The sequence below is a fragment of the Plectropomus leopardus genome, chromosome 5 (genome assembly GCF_026936395.1).
Source record: "Plectropomus leopardus strain MGB_pleo_1.0 chromosome 5, ASM2693639v1, whole genome shotgun sequence".
Taxonomy (NCBI): domain Eukaryota; kingdom Metazoa; phylum Chordata; class Actinopteri; order Perciformes; family Serranidae; genus Plectropomus; species Plectropomus leopardus.
In genome coordinates this window covers 32,623,002-32,637,546 of record NC_142180.1, presented here as the reverse complement: position 1 = coordinate 32,637,546, position 14,545 = coordinate 32,623,002, and the positions used below count along the sequence as shown (strand labels likewise).

Here is a 14,545-nt window from a genome sequence, read left to right as displayed (position 1 = left end):
ATTTAATAAATACAACAATATAATCATGCTTTTTTCATGTCATTTTTTATGCAAATTGTTGTTCTGGATTACTTTTCTAAAGTGTTATTGTCCTATTTCAGTCACTTTGATTAATTATTTTGGTAATATGTGTAATCATTCGACAGCATGATAATGCATGTTTCAACAAGCAGAAATGGCATTATTAATTAGTTATGCCAAAACACACCAAGCAGCAGCAAAGTGCAGTGAGCCTGCCTTACAAAGTCTCTGGAGAACTGCGGCAGCTGCCCCTTTGTGCAGTTGTTTGATTCTGCAGTGAAGTGCAGCCAAACTCAAAGTTGGAGATAACTTTTAGTGGCAAACTGAGGCCAGAAAATAACTTCAGCCAAACAGTAAACAGAGTCATGTGACTCCTGTGACATGTGATGACCTATGTTACAAAGAATTTCTACTTGCCTGAAACCCATAAACATGCCTCCCGGCCGCAGAAAAATGTAATTACTTCGGCTGGTTACGCTCTTTACAGACAGATGAAGGCAACAGGCATCTGTTCCATCTGTAGTCTCTGACAGGAGTGATGTTGGGCACTGCCAAACCACAACCAGAATTATAGTACAGGTAGATGTGTGACTGTGATGAACAACATGATGTGACAGAGGTTGTTTAGGTTTAAAACTTAACTAAAAAAGCAATTAAATAAATAATTTCCATCCCAAGCCACACGCAACAAGTTTCCACTGAGAAAAACTCCTCAGGATTACCAGACTGTCAGTGCGTGGAGAGAGCTAAGTGAATAAAGGGGACTTCATTGTCTATTGTTTAGTTGAATTCCAATCAGTTGTTACCACGGCAACAGCTACTTTTCCTGGAGTGAAAGTAGTGAATGTGATTGGCCATGATTGTCACAGCTTTTAGCGCATCCACCTCTGATAATGGGTTCTTCCTGATCCGACCTCGTGCTCAACTACTCCACAAGTGCTCCAAGGGTGCCTGGCCATGAAATGACCAAAAGTGCGTTTGGCACGCTCCTGACGCACTCAGCAGGAGACACCTAACTGCAATCAGCCCTCAACACTGGATTCAGGAATCCAGTGTCCTCTTGTGCACACTGAGCAGCAACTAACTTTTCAATTACGGATATAAAGAGATAAAAACCAATGCTCTGTTCAGAAACTGCACTGACAGCTGCTTATTATTGGACAGACACGATGGACATCTCAAGCATTGAATACACATTAAATAAAACACCATACAGTAAGTGGTAAGCTAATCACTGTGGGATTTGTCAGCCGTTTATTCTAAAAGGTGAACTGCACATGAGATGTGTCGGGCACGTACGTATCCAGCGTGAAAAGTTTAAACAGTAAAAATAATAGACAGTGTCATGGTCAGTGCATGAGAGTTGGCAGCCCTGATAACAAAGACGATGCACAGAAACAACAACTGTAGGCTACTGAGGAAGTGGATCAGATGATGTGAAGGCAAACACACTGCCAGCAAAACCAACGGCCTACTCATTGTGAGGGTGCAACGGCCATTGGGAACCTCCAAAACCTGACCGGCCAATGGTGTAACTTCATCACTCCACAACTTCATCAGTCACTCACTCAGTCAATAGGCAGGTTTCCAGTAACCCTAAAGTTGCGCAAATTGAAATTGTGAATATCAAATATGCCTAATGGAAACACATCAATTTAAAAAAACAAACTCCCATTTATCACAAAAAAATGTATTACACTCGCATGAGGTAGTATTTCAGGCGAAGGTGTTATTGCATCACATTACTCTTCAAAAGTTGAGCGGATCATCTGAAGTTTTGAATCAACAATTCCTCTGAGAAATTGTGGACTATCACCTCCCAGAAATCCCTTGTACGTGGCCACTCCCATGCATAAGAGGCTTGCCTTTCCATTATTGTCTGATTGGAAATAATGACGGCTAGTGGGGTGGCTGCAATAGAAATAAACCTGCTAATGTTTTAAACATCCATCGCAATGATTTGCCAGAGGAGACGTCTCATAACATTGCGAGAAAAGTTGCATAATATCACTTGATTGACTATACTGAAATACAGTCATCTTGCGATTGTGTTTTAGCGACATATTGAAAATGTTGCTTAATTTTTGTGCAAATCTGTGGTGGAAGCCCGTCTAAGGACAGATTTTCACGTTATACAGTAGGCTTGATCCCACCCTGCTGCAGTCTGGCCAAAATGCACACAGAGAGACTCATATACATTCATAAACACACTTTTTAAAATTCTTTATCTGTTGGTCTGAGTGCTGCACACACTGTAAAGCGAAACTTATGGATAAAGATCAAAAGGGACGCCTTCCAAGAGGAGCCAAGAGGAGTCCCTGCAGAAGACGGGAAGGCGAGCGGGTAGAGCGTGTTGGCTGGACTCCATTGCTGACCCTCTGTCAAAGGGTCACAGGCTGACCTCCGCCTGCACTGACGCGTGTGCAGGGGCCAGGGGCCGCTGACTCAGTTAGAGTCCCTCTGGAACCGGCCTGTATGTGTCTGCTGTGTATTTCTGCCTTTGCTTTGTTGAGTGAGTGCGTGTCTATTTGCAAGTGTGTGTGGGATCGCGATAGTGTCCTTTTTCATTCTACAAGCCTGATTCCCAGCGGAGATATAAGTGCTTACGAGCCTTTTATGATGTGCATTTCCTGTCATAAATAAGAAGCAGAGGAATTCTCCGCTGAGCGCTAACACACTCCATAAACCAAACAGAGGTGTAAACTACACTCTGGGCCAGCTCTGTGAAATCTACCCGACAAAACATGGCTACTACTGACTTCAATTGTTAGCTCCTGCATGATAATACTGCACACTCAATTGTTTGTGACTACAAACAAAGTACTACTTGCAGTTCAGCATCTGACAATGATCAATTTTGAAAAGAAAAGGAAAGAAAAATCAATTCCAAATGAAAAATTCAAATACATTGCTTCCAAAGATGAGAAGTCTCTTTTCCTTTCAGGTTGTGTCACACTATTATTGACTACACTATTCACTACAGGTCAAAACAAATCGGCATGAAAGTGAAAGTAGAGTTTCATTTTGACTTGACATTTTACTCTGGATGATTGCACGTTAAAAAAAATAAAATAAAGTAAGGTGCTTACTGAGCATCGAGCCTTATGCCATAGCATATGATTGCTTTTTTGTGCAACTATCCATCCATGCATCCATCTATCCTCACAGATCAAAACCTTCCTGGTCAGTATTCTTGTTGCCGGGGGCGAGTGGAGCAACAAATACATCTTTTGCTGTATGTGTTTTGTACTAATATATAATAAAAAAAGCTCACTGACTGCTGAAAGAGAAGACTTGTTTGCACAATTCAAATGTAAAAAGCCTGTCTGTCATATTGACACTCTTCCACTGTCGGAAAACAGTTCTCCACATGTTTATTTATATCGCCATGATGCTATAGTGCCTCAGAGGTGTAACCATTTGTTACTTTGACTGCCTGCTACCGTCTGTCACATTGTCCTTTGGGTCCATTGCTGCAAACCTCAGAGGAGAGAAACAAAGGTACAGTATGGAGACCTAACCACCGTGTGTGCTGACTTGGTGGGATGTGAGTCTGGGGGTCTGCTTGCGACTCTGTGTGTGGCCCCGCCTGTTAACCAGGCCTGTCTGGCCCGGCAGTGAGGAGCTGATGAGCCTCTGTTAATTAAAGCCTGAGCTCCATGTCATCAGCTTATCTGATGGAGTGAACGAGAGAGAAAAACGCCACTGGCTGCTTGGTTCACCCCAGGGCCCACGCTTTTCACCTCATACATGTATGTGTGCACATGTGTGTGTTTGTGGAAAAGAGGAGGAAGTAAAGAAAGACCACCAATTAAAAATAATTGAGACTAATTTCATAAACACAGTGCAACAGGGGAAACATATTTAATCAGGCGCGATCATTAGACAAACTTATGCTCCACTTCCCCCCTGCAACCAGGCTGGCGCTTTAGGGCCTCAAAGAGAACGAAGTAGGAAGAAATGCAGGGTGGTAGAAAGACAGAAAGAAGGAGAAATGGAAAAGGATATTTTAAAAAAAACAAAGAAAAGAAAAGTTTGAGAAGTAGGCAGACGGAGGGTTAGTGGCCAGAGTTATGTGTGATCCCTTTCATGTCCCTTGCCTGGCCCGTGTTGCCGTGCCAACCCAAACAGCGGCTTTGGGGAGGTCCGACTCTCCCTCCACTCCCCTCTCCCTTGCCCCGTGCACACCCCACTGACAGGATGAATAACAAACCCGATGTGTGTCTGAAGCAGAGAGAGAGAGAGAAGACATGAAACCACCAGTTCAAATCCGAGTCTCGCTCTAAAAAATGTTGGTTTGTGACCTTCTTCCCTTATACTGTCACTGCTGCCGGTAAATCACTATCATCACCATCTGGGGACCGGGATTTCATATTCTCACTACTAGAGCTGCACACCCACACACTGACATAAGTACAGACAAACGATGATCCATCGTTCCGAGCTTGCTGGATGTCCTAGGGTGAGGAGCATTTGGGTTGGCTTCTCGGCCAACTGTAACCCCAAAGCTGAGAGAAGAAGAATCGAAAAGGGGAGGGGGGAGATTTAACTCCATAACCAAAGGCTGACGGAAGGGTTCCTACACATTTTCACATTTTTTCTTGCCCCGCTTGCCTGACGTTTAACAAACATGTCAAATTCAAACTGTACTCAAAAATAGAATTATTTAGCGGACAAATATGACGGGAGAAATGGCACGCGGGGAGAAAGTGTAGAGATGTATGTGATGATAACTACAACAATGTCACATGTCAACATATATTAGAGCTACATGATGTCAACAGCTACAGAAAATAATTTCTAAGTTATCCATGGAAGATTACTGTAACAATGTCATTACACACGACAAATTCTATGACTTTTCCAAAACTTTCCGTGATTTTTAACTCTTTGAAACCTGTATCGGCATTGGTATTCTTGTGCTGCGTTAAGACGCCTTCTACAAGTATTTTGATTGCTTAGTATATTGGTTTGATTACTTTCGAAAATATTCAAGAAATGTCGCACAAATTGAAAGTGTTAAGTACATTTAGAAAATCATTTTAAAACATCTAGGGAAACATGTCCAGAAAACTGTGTTTAGAATTATAATAATTATTGAAAATGATGTTACAGAATCATTATTATAATTATTCTCATTGTTTTTATTATTATTAAGATTTCTTTTGAACTGTCATTGTTTTTCGTTGTACTTTTTTAAAACATTTTTTGTGCTAATTTTTAGGTAATTTTCTTGTACTTTTTATTTATTTCTTGCTAATTTGGGGATAATTGTTGCTCATAGCCTTCAAAAATAAATCAAGCCAGTTTGGTCTGGCTTCAAAGGGTTCATAATTCAGTGACTTTTCCAAACATGATTGTGAAATTCCATGACTTTTCCAAGTTTTCCATGACTGTGAATCCATAAAGGAGTCAGAGGAAGACTCATTATCACTCTCTTAGCAGCATCAGTGTCGTTTTTGCCACAACTGAACAAGAGATTAACAGTAACTGCTCCGAGCTGTTTACAACCTGCACACATCACACACGCCGCCTGTACACACCACAGACTGTCTGGCAGTGCCCAATCAGACTCCCAGTTTTAGGAGAGCAGTGGTTTCCTTATCCAATCACACTCTTTGTGCACCATCCGCAGCACTGCACATGACCAATCCGGCTCCTTCCACATGTGGTGTCAGCTGTGGAGCGTTTGGTTTAAGAGCTCATTTCCCAGGCTGCAATAAGCAGAACCATTTTCTTGGATAAATACTGTTCAACCCTTTAATCAAAGCCATGCCCTAAGACAACAATGCAGACTTACTGTGCTGTATAATGAATGCACAGATATACAGAATGATGAGAAAGTTGCAAAAATGCAAACATTTAGGCAGAAAAACTGCAAGAAAGCCCAAAATTCTGGTTCAAACAGCTGTAGGAGTCTGATTAGGCTGCTCTACTGTGGGATACAGTATTTCAAAGGGCCAAGCGCTTATTTTTCATCCAAATTTGGTACATGTTTAAAATTATGAACTACTGTGTCAATCAAGCTTCAGAGAGATCATAGTGAATAATAATTTGCCATATGATTCTGTTCAGGAGAGTGGCATTTTTTTATTTTTATTTTTTTTAAAAAAAACAGCCCCTAGGAGAGGTGCACATTGTTTCCAGGACACCTGTCAGTAAAATGGCCTTTTAGTCTAATGGAAGAGGGTAGTGAGGCAATCGAAAAACATTGTACATGAGAAAAAAAGGTAACTCCTTCATACTTACCTCAAGTTTATTCAAGACATTTTGATCCTACTTGGACATTCGTCAGGTCAAAAATTTTAAAACGTTGCCTTGAACAAACGTGTGGCATGGAGTACATGTGCAGGCGTTACCTTTTCTCCTTTCAGTCTTATGGGACATTTTTGTGAGAACTGGGGCATCGGAATTATGAGCTATCGAACAATGGCATGGCACCCTGCTGGTTGGAGAGCTGTAGCTGGAATGAAGTGATTTTGCCATGAAATTTAGCCATCTTGAATGCCGGTTTGTTTGGAGGAGGACTGTAACCTTTATCCTTAAAAATATCCCTCTAAATAAAGGTACATATTACCTCATGGATTATGTAAGAAACCGTTGCTTGCTGCTCATAATTGCAAGTTACTGGGAAAGCAACTTTAACCCTCTCACTCCAGCCTTACTGTAAAAAAAAAGCTGTGTTCATGGAGGTTTGCTGCTGTGCCTTAAAAGAATCGAGTCCAACAAGGCCGAGAGGAAACATGGAAAAAAAAATCTACAGTATAAAGAAGCCTGAGGGACATCATTTCCTGAAGATGCTCTTTAATTAAGTTCCCAGAAGGAGGTGGTTAGTGGGGTCGGGGTGTGTTGCATTAGCCTGTCCTGCGTACTGTCCTAAACTTGCTTGTCCTTATATCCTCTCTTCATTCCTGTCTTGTGTTTCTGCATGTGCTGTAGCCAAGGGGAGCTAAATAGAAGAATTTGTAAAAACAGTGCTCTCATGGTGACCAGGTTTCATTCAACGTCTGGTTTCCATTTGAGTCTTTTAATTGGGCAGAATGTCACAATCAGTGTTTTGCTCTGGATGCAGAGAGAGACGACCTCCCGCCTCATGTTACCCCAGCCAAGCAATTCATCGTCTGCCATAAAAACTCTCACACAGACGCTCGTGCGCGCAAATACACACTCTTACGTTTCAAAGCTGGGTGCACACAGACACTGCTGAATTCATCTGAATTGGCAAGACGTGCGCGCGCACACACACACACACATACACACAGCTTTTTTTGTCTAAAACACACCTGGCACACTATGACAGGGTAATTTCCAATGAAGTGTTTATAACAGAGAGTCAGGTTTTTAACATGAGCCACATCTTGGCTTGTGTCTGCCAAGAGGCCCCTCAACTCCAGGCAGCACTTAGCCAAGTAGAACAGGAAGAGGGAGAGGTGGAGTACGAGGAGGAAAGGAGTGAAAAAGAGCGAGAGGAATCAACAATCTTTATTAGTGCTTTACATAGATTCACCAACCCTATACATACTATATGAGCCAATGTGCGATATGAGATGAAAACCCCAACAGCAGTGTAATATTTCAGGGTGTGTGCTAAGGTAAGGAGCGGGCCAGAACTAAAAGTAGCTCTAATTATGAACTATGTGGCAGGGGAGGAAACCGTGTGTGTACAGGCTCAAGGTTAAAGACGCTATTACTCAGGGAGGTACAGCTGGCTGTGGTGTGGAGGTACACGGTTAATTCATCTTAAGGCCTTGATCTGCTCTACCACACAGTTACCAGCTCAGCTAAACCAGCAATGACTGGTGCTACATAGAAGAGCCAAAGAAACCAGTCCACACACACAAACACACACACACACACAGGTTCCCACACGTTTTCATGGAGAAAATTATAAAATCAGGACCCAAAATATTCTTTTTCTTCGCCCCACTCAACCAGCGTTTTTCAAACGTACAAGATTCAGACATAATCTCAGTTTACCCAATGATGTGTTCATAGACTGGCCAGAATTTGAAAATCCAACAATAATTACTGTTTTTTTTAGTTTCTGGCTATGATAAGCAGTGTAATTTTGGTGATTTTTAAAGAAAATATGCACTCCAAATTTGTTTTATCAAAAATGTATAAATAAATAAATAAATAAAATTAAATCAATCAATCAATAAATAATTAAAAAATCCAATTTTTCCATTTTCTATGAAAATGACCAAAAAAAGAAAACTGCCAATTTTTTTGTTGCCAAAGGAAAAAAGTGCCAAAAGGGATTTTTATAAAAAAATGCCAAAAACTTCTTTAAAAAATCTCAAAAAAGGTAAATATAGAAAAAGTATAAAATAGCCAATTTCCATTTAAAAGAAAACATGCCTAATGCCTGACAAACACAAAATACAGCCATTTGAAGTTGTGTGCCCCTCGAGCAAATAAAGAACTCTTGATGAACAAATTAACAAAAACGTAACCGAAACGTTGCCACATGTCAACCCATCTTAAAGGTATGTTACTTCGTCAGCTACGAGAAAAAAATTCACAGTTCTGTTACATTATTAATTGATCGCATCCAACAAATTTCCATGATTTTTTCAATACTTTCAGTGATTTTTACTAGTTCCATTACTTTTTCAGACCTGGAAAATGTGATTGTGAAATTCCATAACTTTTTCAGGTTTTCCATGACTGTGAAAACCCTGATATTAGTGAATTGAAACCACAAACACAACGTTTTCCTATATCATGCTTTGCAGGGCGACCTCACTGTTTTGGGAGAGGGGCTGTAGATGTTGAAGCGAAGGGTAATTTCTCTCTCACACTTATCCACATGCACAAAGTTCAGATATTCCCACACTCCATTTTATGTGTAACTGCTTGCCAGACTGACCAGAGAGTGTGTGTGTAGGTGTGTGAGTGTGCTGCAGGGATAGAAGGAGAGGGATGGGGTGTGAAGACTTTGATAAAAACGTGCCCATTAACAGCACTGGAGGCAGACAGAGGAAATAAACAATCAGCTGTTCCCACTCTCCTACTCCGATTTCTCTCCTCTCCAACCATCAGCAAATTTGGCATACTGAGCACGCCCTGGAAGCAATCATGAAAATTGGGATCAACTCACCGGTGAGTTTCTGCAGCAGGGGGCTGAGCTCGGTCTCTCGGGTGATGACCAGGGTGAGCGCTCCTATCAGCTCCCTCTCCAGCTTCTCCAGCTCCTCCTCCTCAGTGTCCTGGTCTGTGGTCTGCGCCTCGTCAGCCAGGGAGTACAGGTAGACCAGCAGGAGGATCAGCTCATCGGGCCCACATTCGTCCTCTCTGGACCTCGACCCCGAGGTCGTGCTGTCGTCGTCTCTGCGGGGCTTCATCAGAGGCAGCAGCTGCCGCAGTACAGCAGAGAAATCAGAGTCTCCGAGAGCCTGTGACACCAACACACAGACATACAAAGAGAACAGGTGGTTAGTCAGAATACAGAAACTTTTCTAGTGAAGTAAGTTGACATGAGTTAGATTTTTACTGTCCACAGCACAAAAAGACCAGCAGTTGGATATGGATGTTGATTAAAGTAAAACTTCGATGATTTTACACAGTCATGTAATGTCATCTGATTCAGCGTCAATTGGTGCTAAAGACTACTACTAAGTTTGAAAATGAAAAAAATCTGGAGGTGTGGAGTATTTATGTAAAGATGTGTCTAAAGCTCAATATTGATTGTTTAAGGGATCTTTTGTTATGGTTGTGTGATTCCATATTTCAGTCTGAAGATTTTTTCCTGTTTTAATCTTTTGTATCCTCTGTATTCTTAATAATAAAAAACAGTATCTTTAAATAAAAAAATCTTTAAGAAATGTTCATCATGAGTCTGACAACATTCATTCTTGTCTGTATATGATCTTACCACAGGCAGCCTGTTATGGTAGAATAAAATTAAGACTAGAAACTGTAAGTAAGCACATTCAATCTTGGCTGTTTTACCCCAAACAAAAACCAAAGTGTAAAACTATGTGTTGATTACCTGATCAACGACTGAGTCTCCCTGTTGAGTGTATTGCGCTATGATGCACAGAGTATTTACATCATGTGATATTACCCTCATTTGCCTGCATTCTTATTAGTTGGCGTCCTTGTGTGTGCTGTAAGCGTTCAAATTAAGAGCACAGTGTGAGTGAGCTCATCGTTCCATTTGCTAATTTTATTACAGCTCTGTGAGTGGTTGAGGTAACGCTCAATTTTGTTTCATTCTTTTGTTGGATTTGCACGGCCACTGAACTGCTCTTTCTCTCTGTATTACACACACACACACACACACACACACACACACACACACACACACACACACACACACACACACACACACACACACACACACACACGTCCAACATTTGGACCAATGTTTAGGTGCAGTGACCTGTTTTTGTGAGCCTGTCTGAGCGGGTCTGAATAGTCCCTCACGATGTTTGTGCTCCGGTCCAACATGCTGTAGATCAGCGGACCGTTTTCAGAACACTGGCCACTCTCACAACAAGAGTGAGCTCATAGAGCTATAAAACAAGGGCGTGGAGCTAATCTGTCCGAAAAAATTGCATGAAAAATAGGACCAAAAGCGGGGAAACGGAGGCAACGGGTTCGCAGAGTAGAGAGAGTGAAAAACAAAGCAGGGGAAGGAAAGAAAGATACTGAGATATTACAAGATGAGGAGTTAAGTTTCAGATGATGGTATAAAGGGAAGGATTGTTGACAGAGGACAGAATGTTTGTGTCGGATAGAGCTACAAATGCCCCTGTGGATATATTTCATTTTAACGAGGGATTCCTCTGTGAGGAGCTTTGTGTTCCTCTCACCAAGACAAACAGGCTCTGAGAACGAGGGGCTTTGGACCTTGTGGTGGGCCCACTGGGGGGATCCTGTGTCTGACCCAAAAGAACTCTTCACCGCGCCAAAGATGCAGTACAATAAGACCCAGAGATGGTGAGCCAAAGCCACAGAACTGACTGACTGTCCCTCAAGAAGTCGTGACTGAGGAGAAGACTTTTTGAAAATGAGCATATTCATAGTTTTAACACCATCTCCTGATTGGGGAACCTCTCAGTAAGACACAGGAACAAGCTGACCCTGGTGGTTAATAAGGCCAGTGAGATAACTGTGAATAAACAATTACCACTCCAGAGCCTTTACAACCGGCACAACCACGACCAACAAGACAACCCAGGTCTATAATGACCCTACTCACCCTCTTCATTCATCATTTCAGCTGATGCCATCTGGCAAGAGACTCAAGGTCCCGCTAGCCAGAAAAAAATGGGTTCAAGAGGTCATTTGTGCCCTCTGCTCTGACCATCAGAGACAGAGACATAATAAAAGAACCTCTGCCCACCACCCAACATCCATGAGCACTGCTGCTGTTAAAACCATGGATTTTATGTATTCAAATATTCAAACTGTCTCTTACTGTCCATTTCTACTCAAGGTGGCCTTTCATTCACCCTCAAATTGCATAAATTGAAATTGCAAATATAAAATACACCAACAACAATTTCTGTTTTTGATGTTTCTGGCTATGATAAGCACTGTAATTTATATTTATATATTTAAACATGACCTCACAACCAGTTTTCTTCAAAGAAACAAAAAAGTTGCTAATTTAAAAAAAACCCTTCCATTTATTGCAATTAAGTTTTTAAGCTTGCATGAGGTGGTATTTCAGGTCACATGATGCTATGGATACGCGCTTATCAGTAGGCATGATGCAGCAGGTGCTGCAAGAGCTGTTATTGCATCACATAACTCTTCAAAAGTTGAGCAGATCATCTGCAAGTTTTGAATCCACTATTTGTGAAATGTGAAATTGTGGATTATCACCTCCCAGAAATCCCTCATAAGTAACCGCTCCCACATACAAGGGGCTTGCCTTTCCATTATCACGAGCATAACACGCCTATGTCACCTTTGATTGGAATTAATGACGGCTAGTCCGGAAGCTGCAACAGAAATAAACCTGCTAATGTTTCGAACATCCATCGCCATGCTTCTTGGAATGTTATCGTGAGAGGAGAAGTTGCATAACATCACTCAACTGAAACGCAGTCATCTCGCAATTGTGTTTTATCGACATTCCAAAAACATCGCTTAAGTTTGGTGCAAATCTGCAATGGAAACCTGCCTCCTGTACTGCCAGAGTTTCAAGGGAAATTGTAATGCACAATTAAGTTTTCTTTTCTTTTCTTATCTTTTGTCCCTTGTTGTGGGGAGTGCTCACAATACAAGGTCTATATCAGTGACGCCTTTGATTTTAGTAATTTCTTTGATCATAAATATAAAGTCAAACTAAATATCACAGTAACAGTTACTGCTTCATGAACAGTTAGTCCTCACGGTGACATCTGCATCAGTCAAATCATCCCAGCATCCAAGGTATCAGGAGAATACACTCCAACAACTCCACCTCCTCCCTCCCTGCCTCACACGCCAGCCAACCACTCGTCCTTGGGGACCGTTCGAACACAATCTCACCACACATTTTTCTTCTTCAACATTGTGAAATCAAATACCTCTCCAAGTCGCCCTCATTGGAACTGCCAAACAATGTTTGGGAACTTTCCCCCTCTGGTTTTGCTGATGCACAGCAGCGAGGCAAGAAAGACATTAAGGGGTTTCTTGTTGAAATGCAAACGGTGAAGCACTTTCTCTTTCATCTCTCACTTTAGAACTATTAATCGCCTACACTTCTGTCTGGACACGTCCAGGAGGACATTCATATGATCCTCAGCGCTCTCAAAGAAGCATGCCAGCTGTCAGCAAATTACATTTTCATTTTGACCAAAGCTGGCTGCAGAAGTACCTGCTTCCAACTAACTCTGGCATCAGAGGCTCTCAGTATGGGTCATTAGAGAGAGGAGGAGCTGAAAAAGGAGCTCTGGAGGGACTCGGCCCCCACATCATTTGTCAAGAAGTACCTCCATCATAACTGGACGAGTGTTACCTCCTGGGCCTCTGAGAACACCAACAGCATATGTTCTCAATATAAGCATCCTGTTTTTTATTTGTATTGTTCTTCAACATTTGCTCTTTACTACTGTTCAACAGGTTGCAGGTTGGTCAGTTGCCAGATTGTTAAACTGTTGTTGGTTGAATCAAAATGACCAAAAAGCAGTTTTATCTTGCTGCTACATTGCGTGAAACAAGTACTAATTAAAAGAGACTCAAAGAGGATTAGGAAAAAATATAAACCACCATGCTTTAACACTATGATGAGAAATAAAGATTTTAAATCAGGTCTTTTATTCACACTTTTCTTTTTTCTATTTTATTTGACTAGAGCAGTGGTTTCCGATCTTTTTGGCTTGTAAATTCTAATCAGTTCATTAATGGATCCAAGAAAATGTTTGTGCACAACTTGAAGAAATTCCCCCAAGGCGTCCTTGAGATTATGTGTTCACAAGAATGAGATGGGCAGATGGATGGACGGACAACCTGAAAATATAATGCCTCCAGTTACACATGCAGTTGGACACATGACGCCTTCGGCCGCAGTTGTCGCCAGCGTGAGGGCCGAAAAACAAGCAGCAATGTATCCATACATCATAAAATCCAGAAAAGCAGTAATATACAATAATAAGTTAATGAAATATCTAGATAGAGAATAATAATCATAAAGTCATTATCAGTTTGTGTCACCTATTTTTGATGGATGAAGAAGTATGAATCAAAGATTTCACAAGAAAAAAAGCAAAAGGTTAAGAAAAGACAAAAAAAGAATGTGCCAAATTGTGTGTTGCAGCGATATTATCAGTCCTTTCCTTTTTCTCATCTCATGACTTTGGGGGTCCCAAATGTTGGGAAGCACCAGCCTGAAAGCCAGTTATCTATCGGTCACTCTGCTATATGCTATTAGGGTTTTTTGCCAGTAGAACAATTTTATTTTTTGGCTTTACTTATTAAGTTTTGGTCGTTTTAATGCTTGCAAGAGTGTCTCCTGACAAGCACATAAATTAGGAAATTGAATTTGAAGCATTTAATTTGAAATTGTAGCCAAAAGTAAATACTGAAATGTATTCCACTGAGTAAATGTATTTTTTGAATGAATTTGCAACTCAAGTACAATTCCTGCCAACACTAATGTCTTTTCATATCTTAACAGCATGGTTTACTTTCCTTAACCATGTGTGCAAACTGTGTACCGTGCAGTATATGTGTGTATGTTTTTACGTGTGAAAGGAAGCGTGCACTGTAACTGGGTCCCTTCAGGAGATCTATAAAAGCTGCTGTCAGCTGCACGCCACGGCGCCAGAGCAGGAAATGGAGGTCTTTGGTACAAAACTGAGACTGAGCTGAGTGAAGCTGAGTGGGAAGACTGACTTAAGCTCTTTCCAGCGCTGAAACTCAACAATGCCCGAGTCACAGCGCTGGCACATGGGCTCGCTGGAAAGGTAGCGCAGTGTACACCTCTGGGAACATTATGGAGCAGAATACAGCATGCTTTCCATGGCACTGAGCAGAGCACAATCAGAGCTTTAGATTCAGGTTATATGTGCTTTATTACCTTAAA

General features: G+C 41.4%; 1 protein-coding gene across 1 annotated transcript in view; it reads right to left on the bottom strand.

Moving 5' to 3' along the window:
* Positions 1-14,545, bottom strand: part of scfd2 (sec1 family domain containing 2) — a 125,126-nt gene that overhangs the window by 57,568 nt on the left and 53,013 nt on the right. The window contains exon 5 of the mRNA XM_042483276.2: positions 9,125-9,419. Coding sequence (XP_042339210.2) covers positions 9,125-9,419 — 295 coding nt within the window. The remainder of the gene's footprint in view (positions 1-9,124; positions 9,420-14,545) is intronic.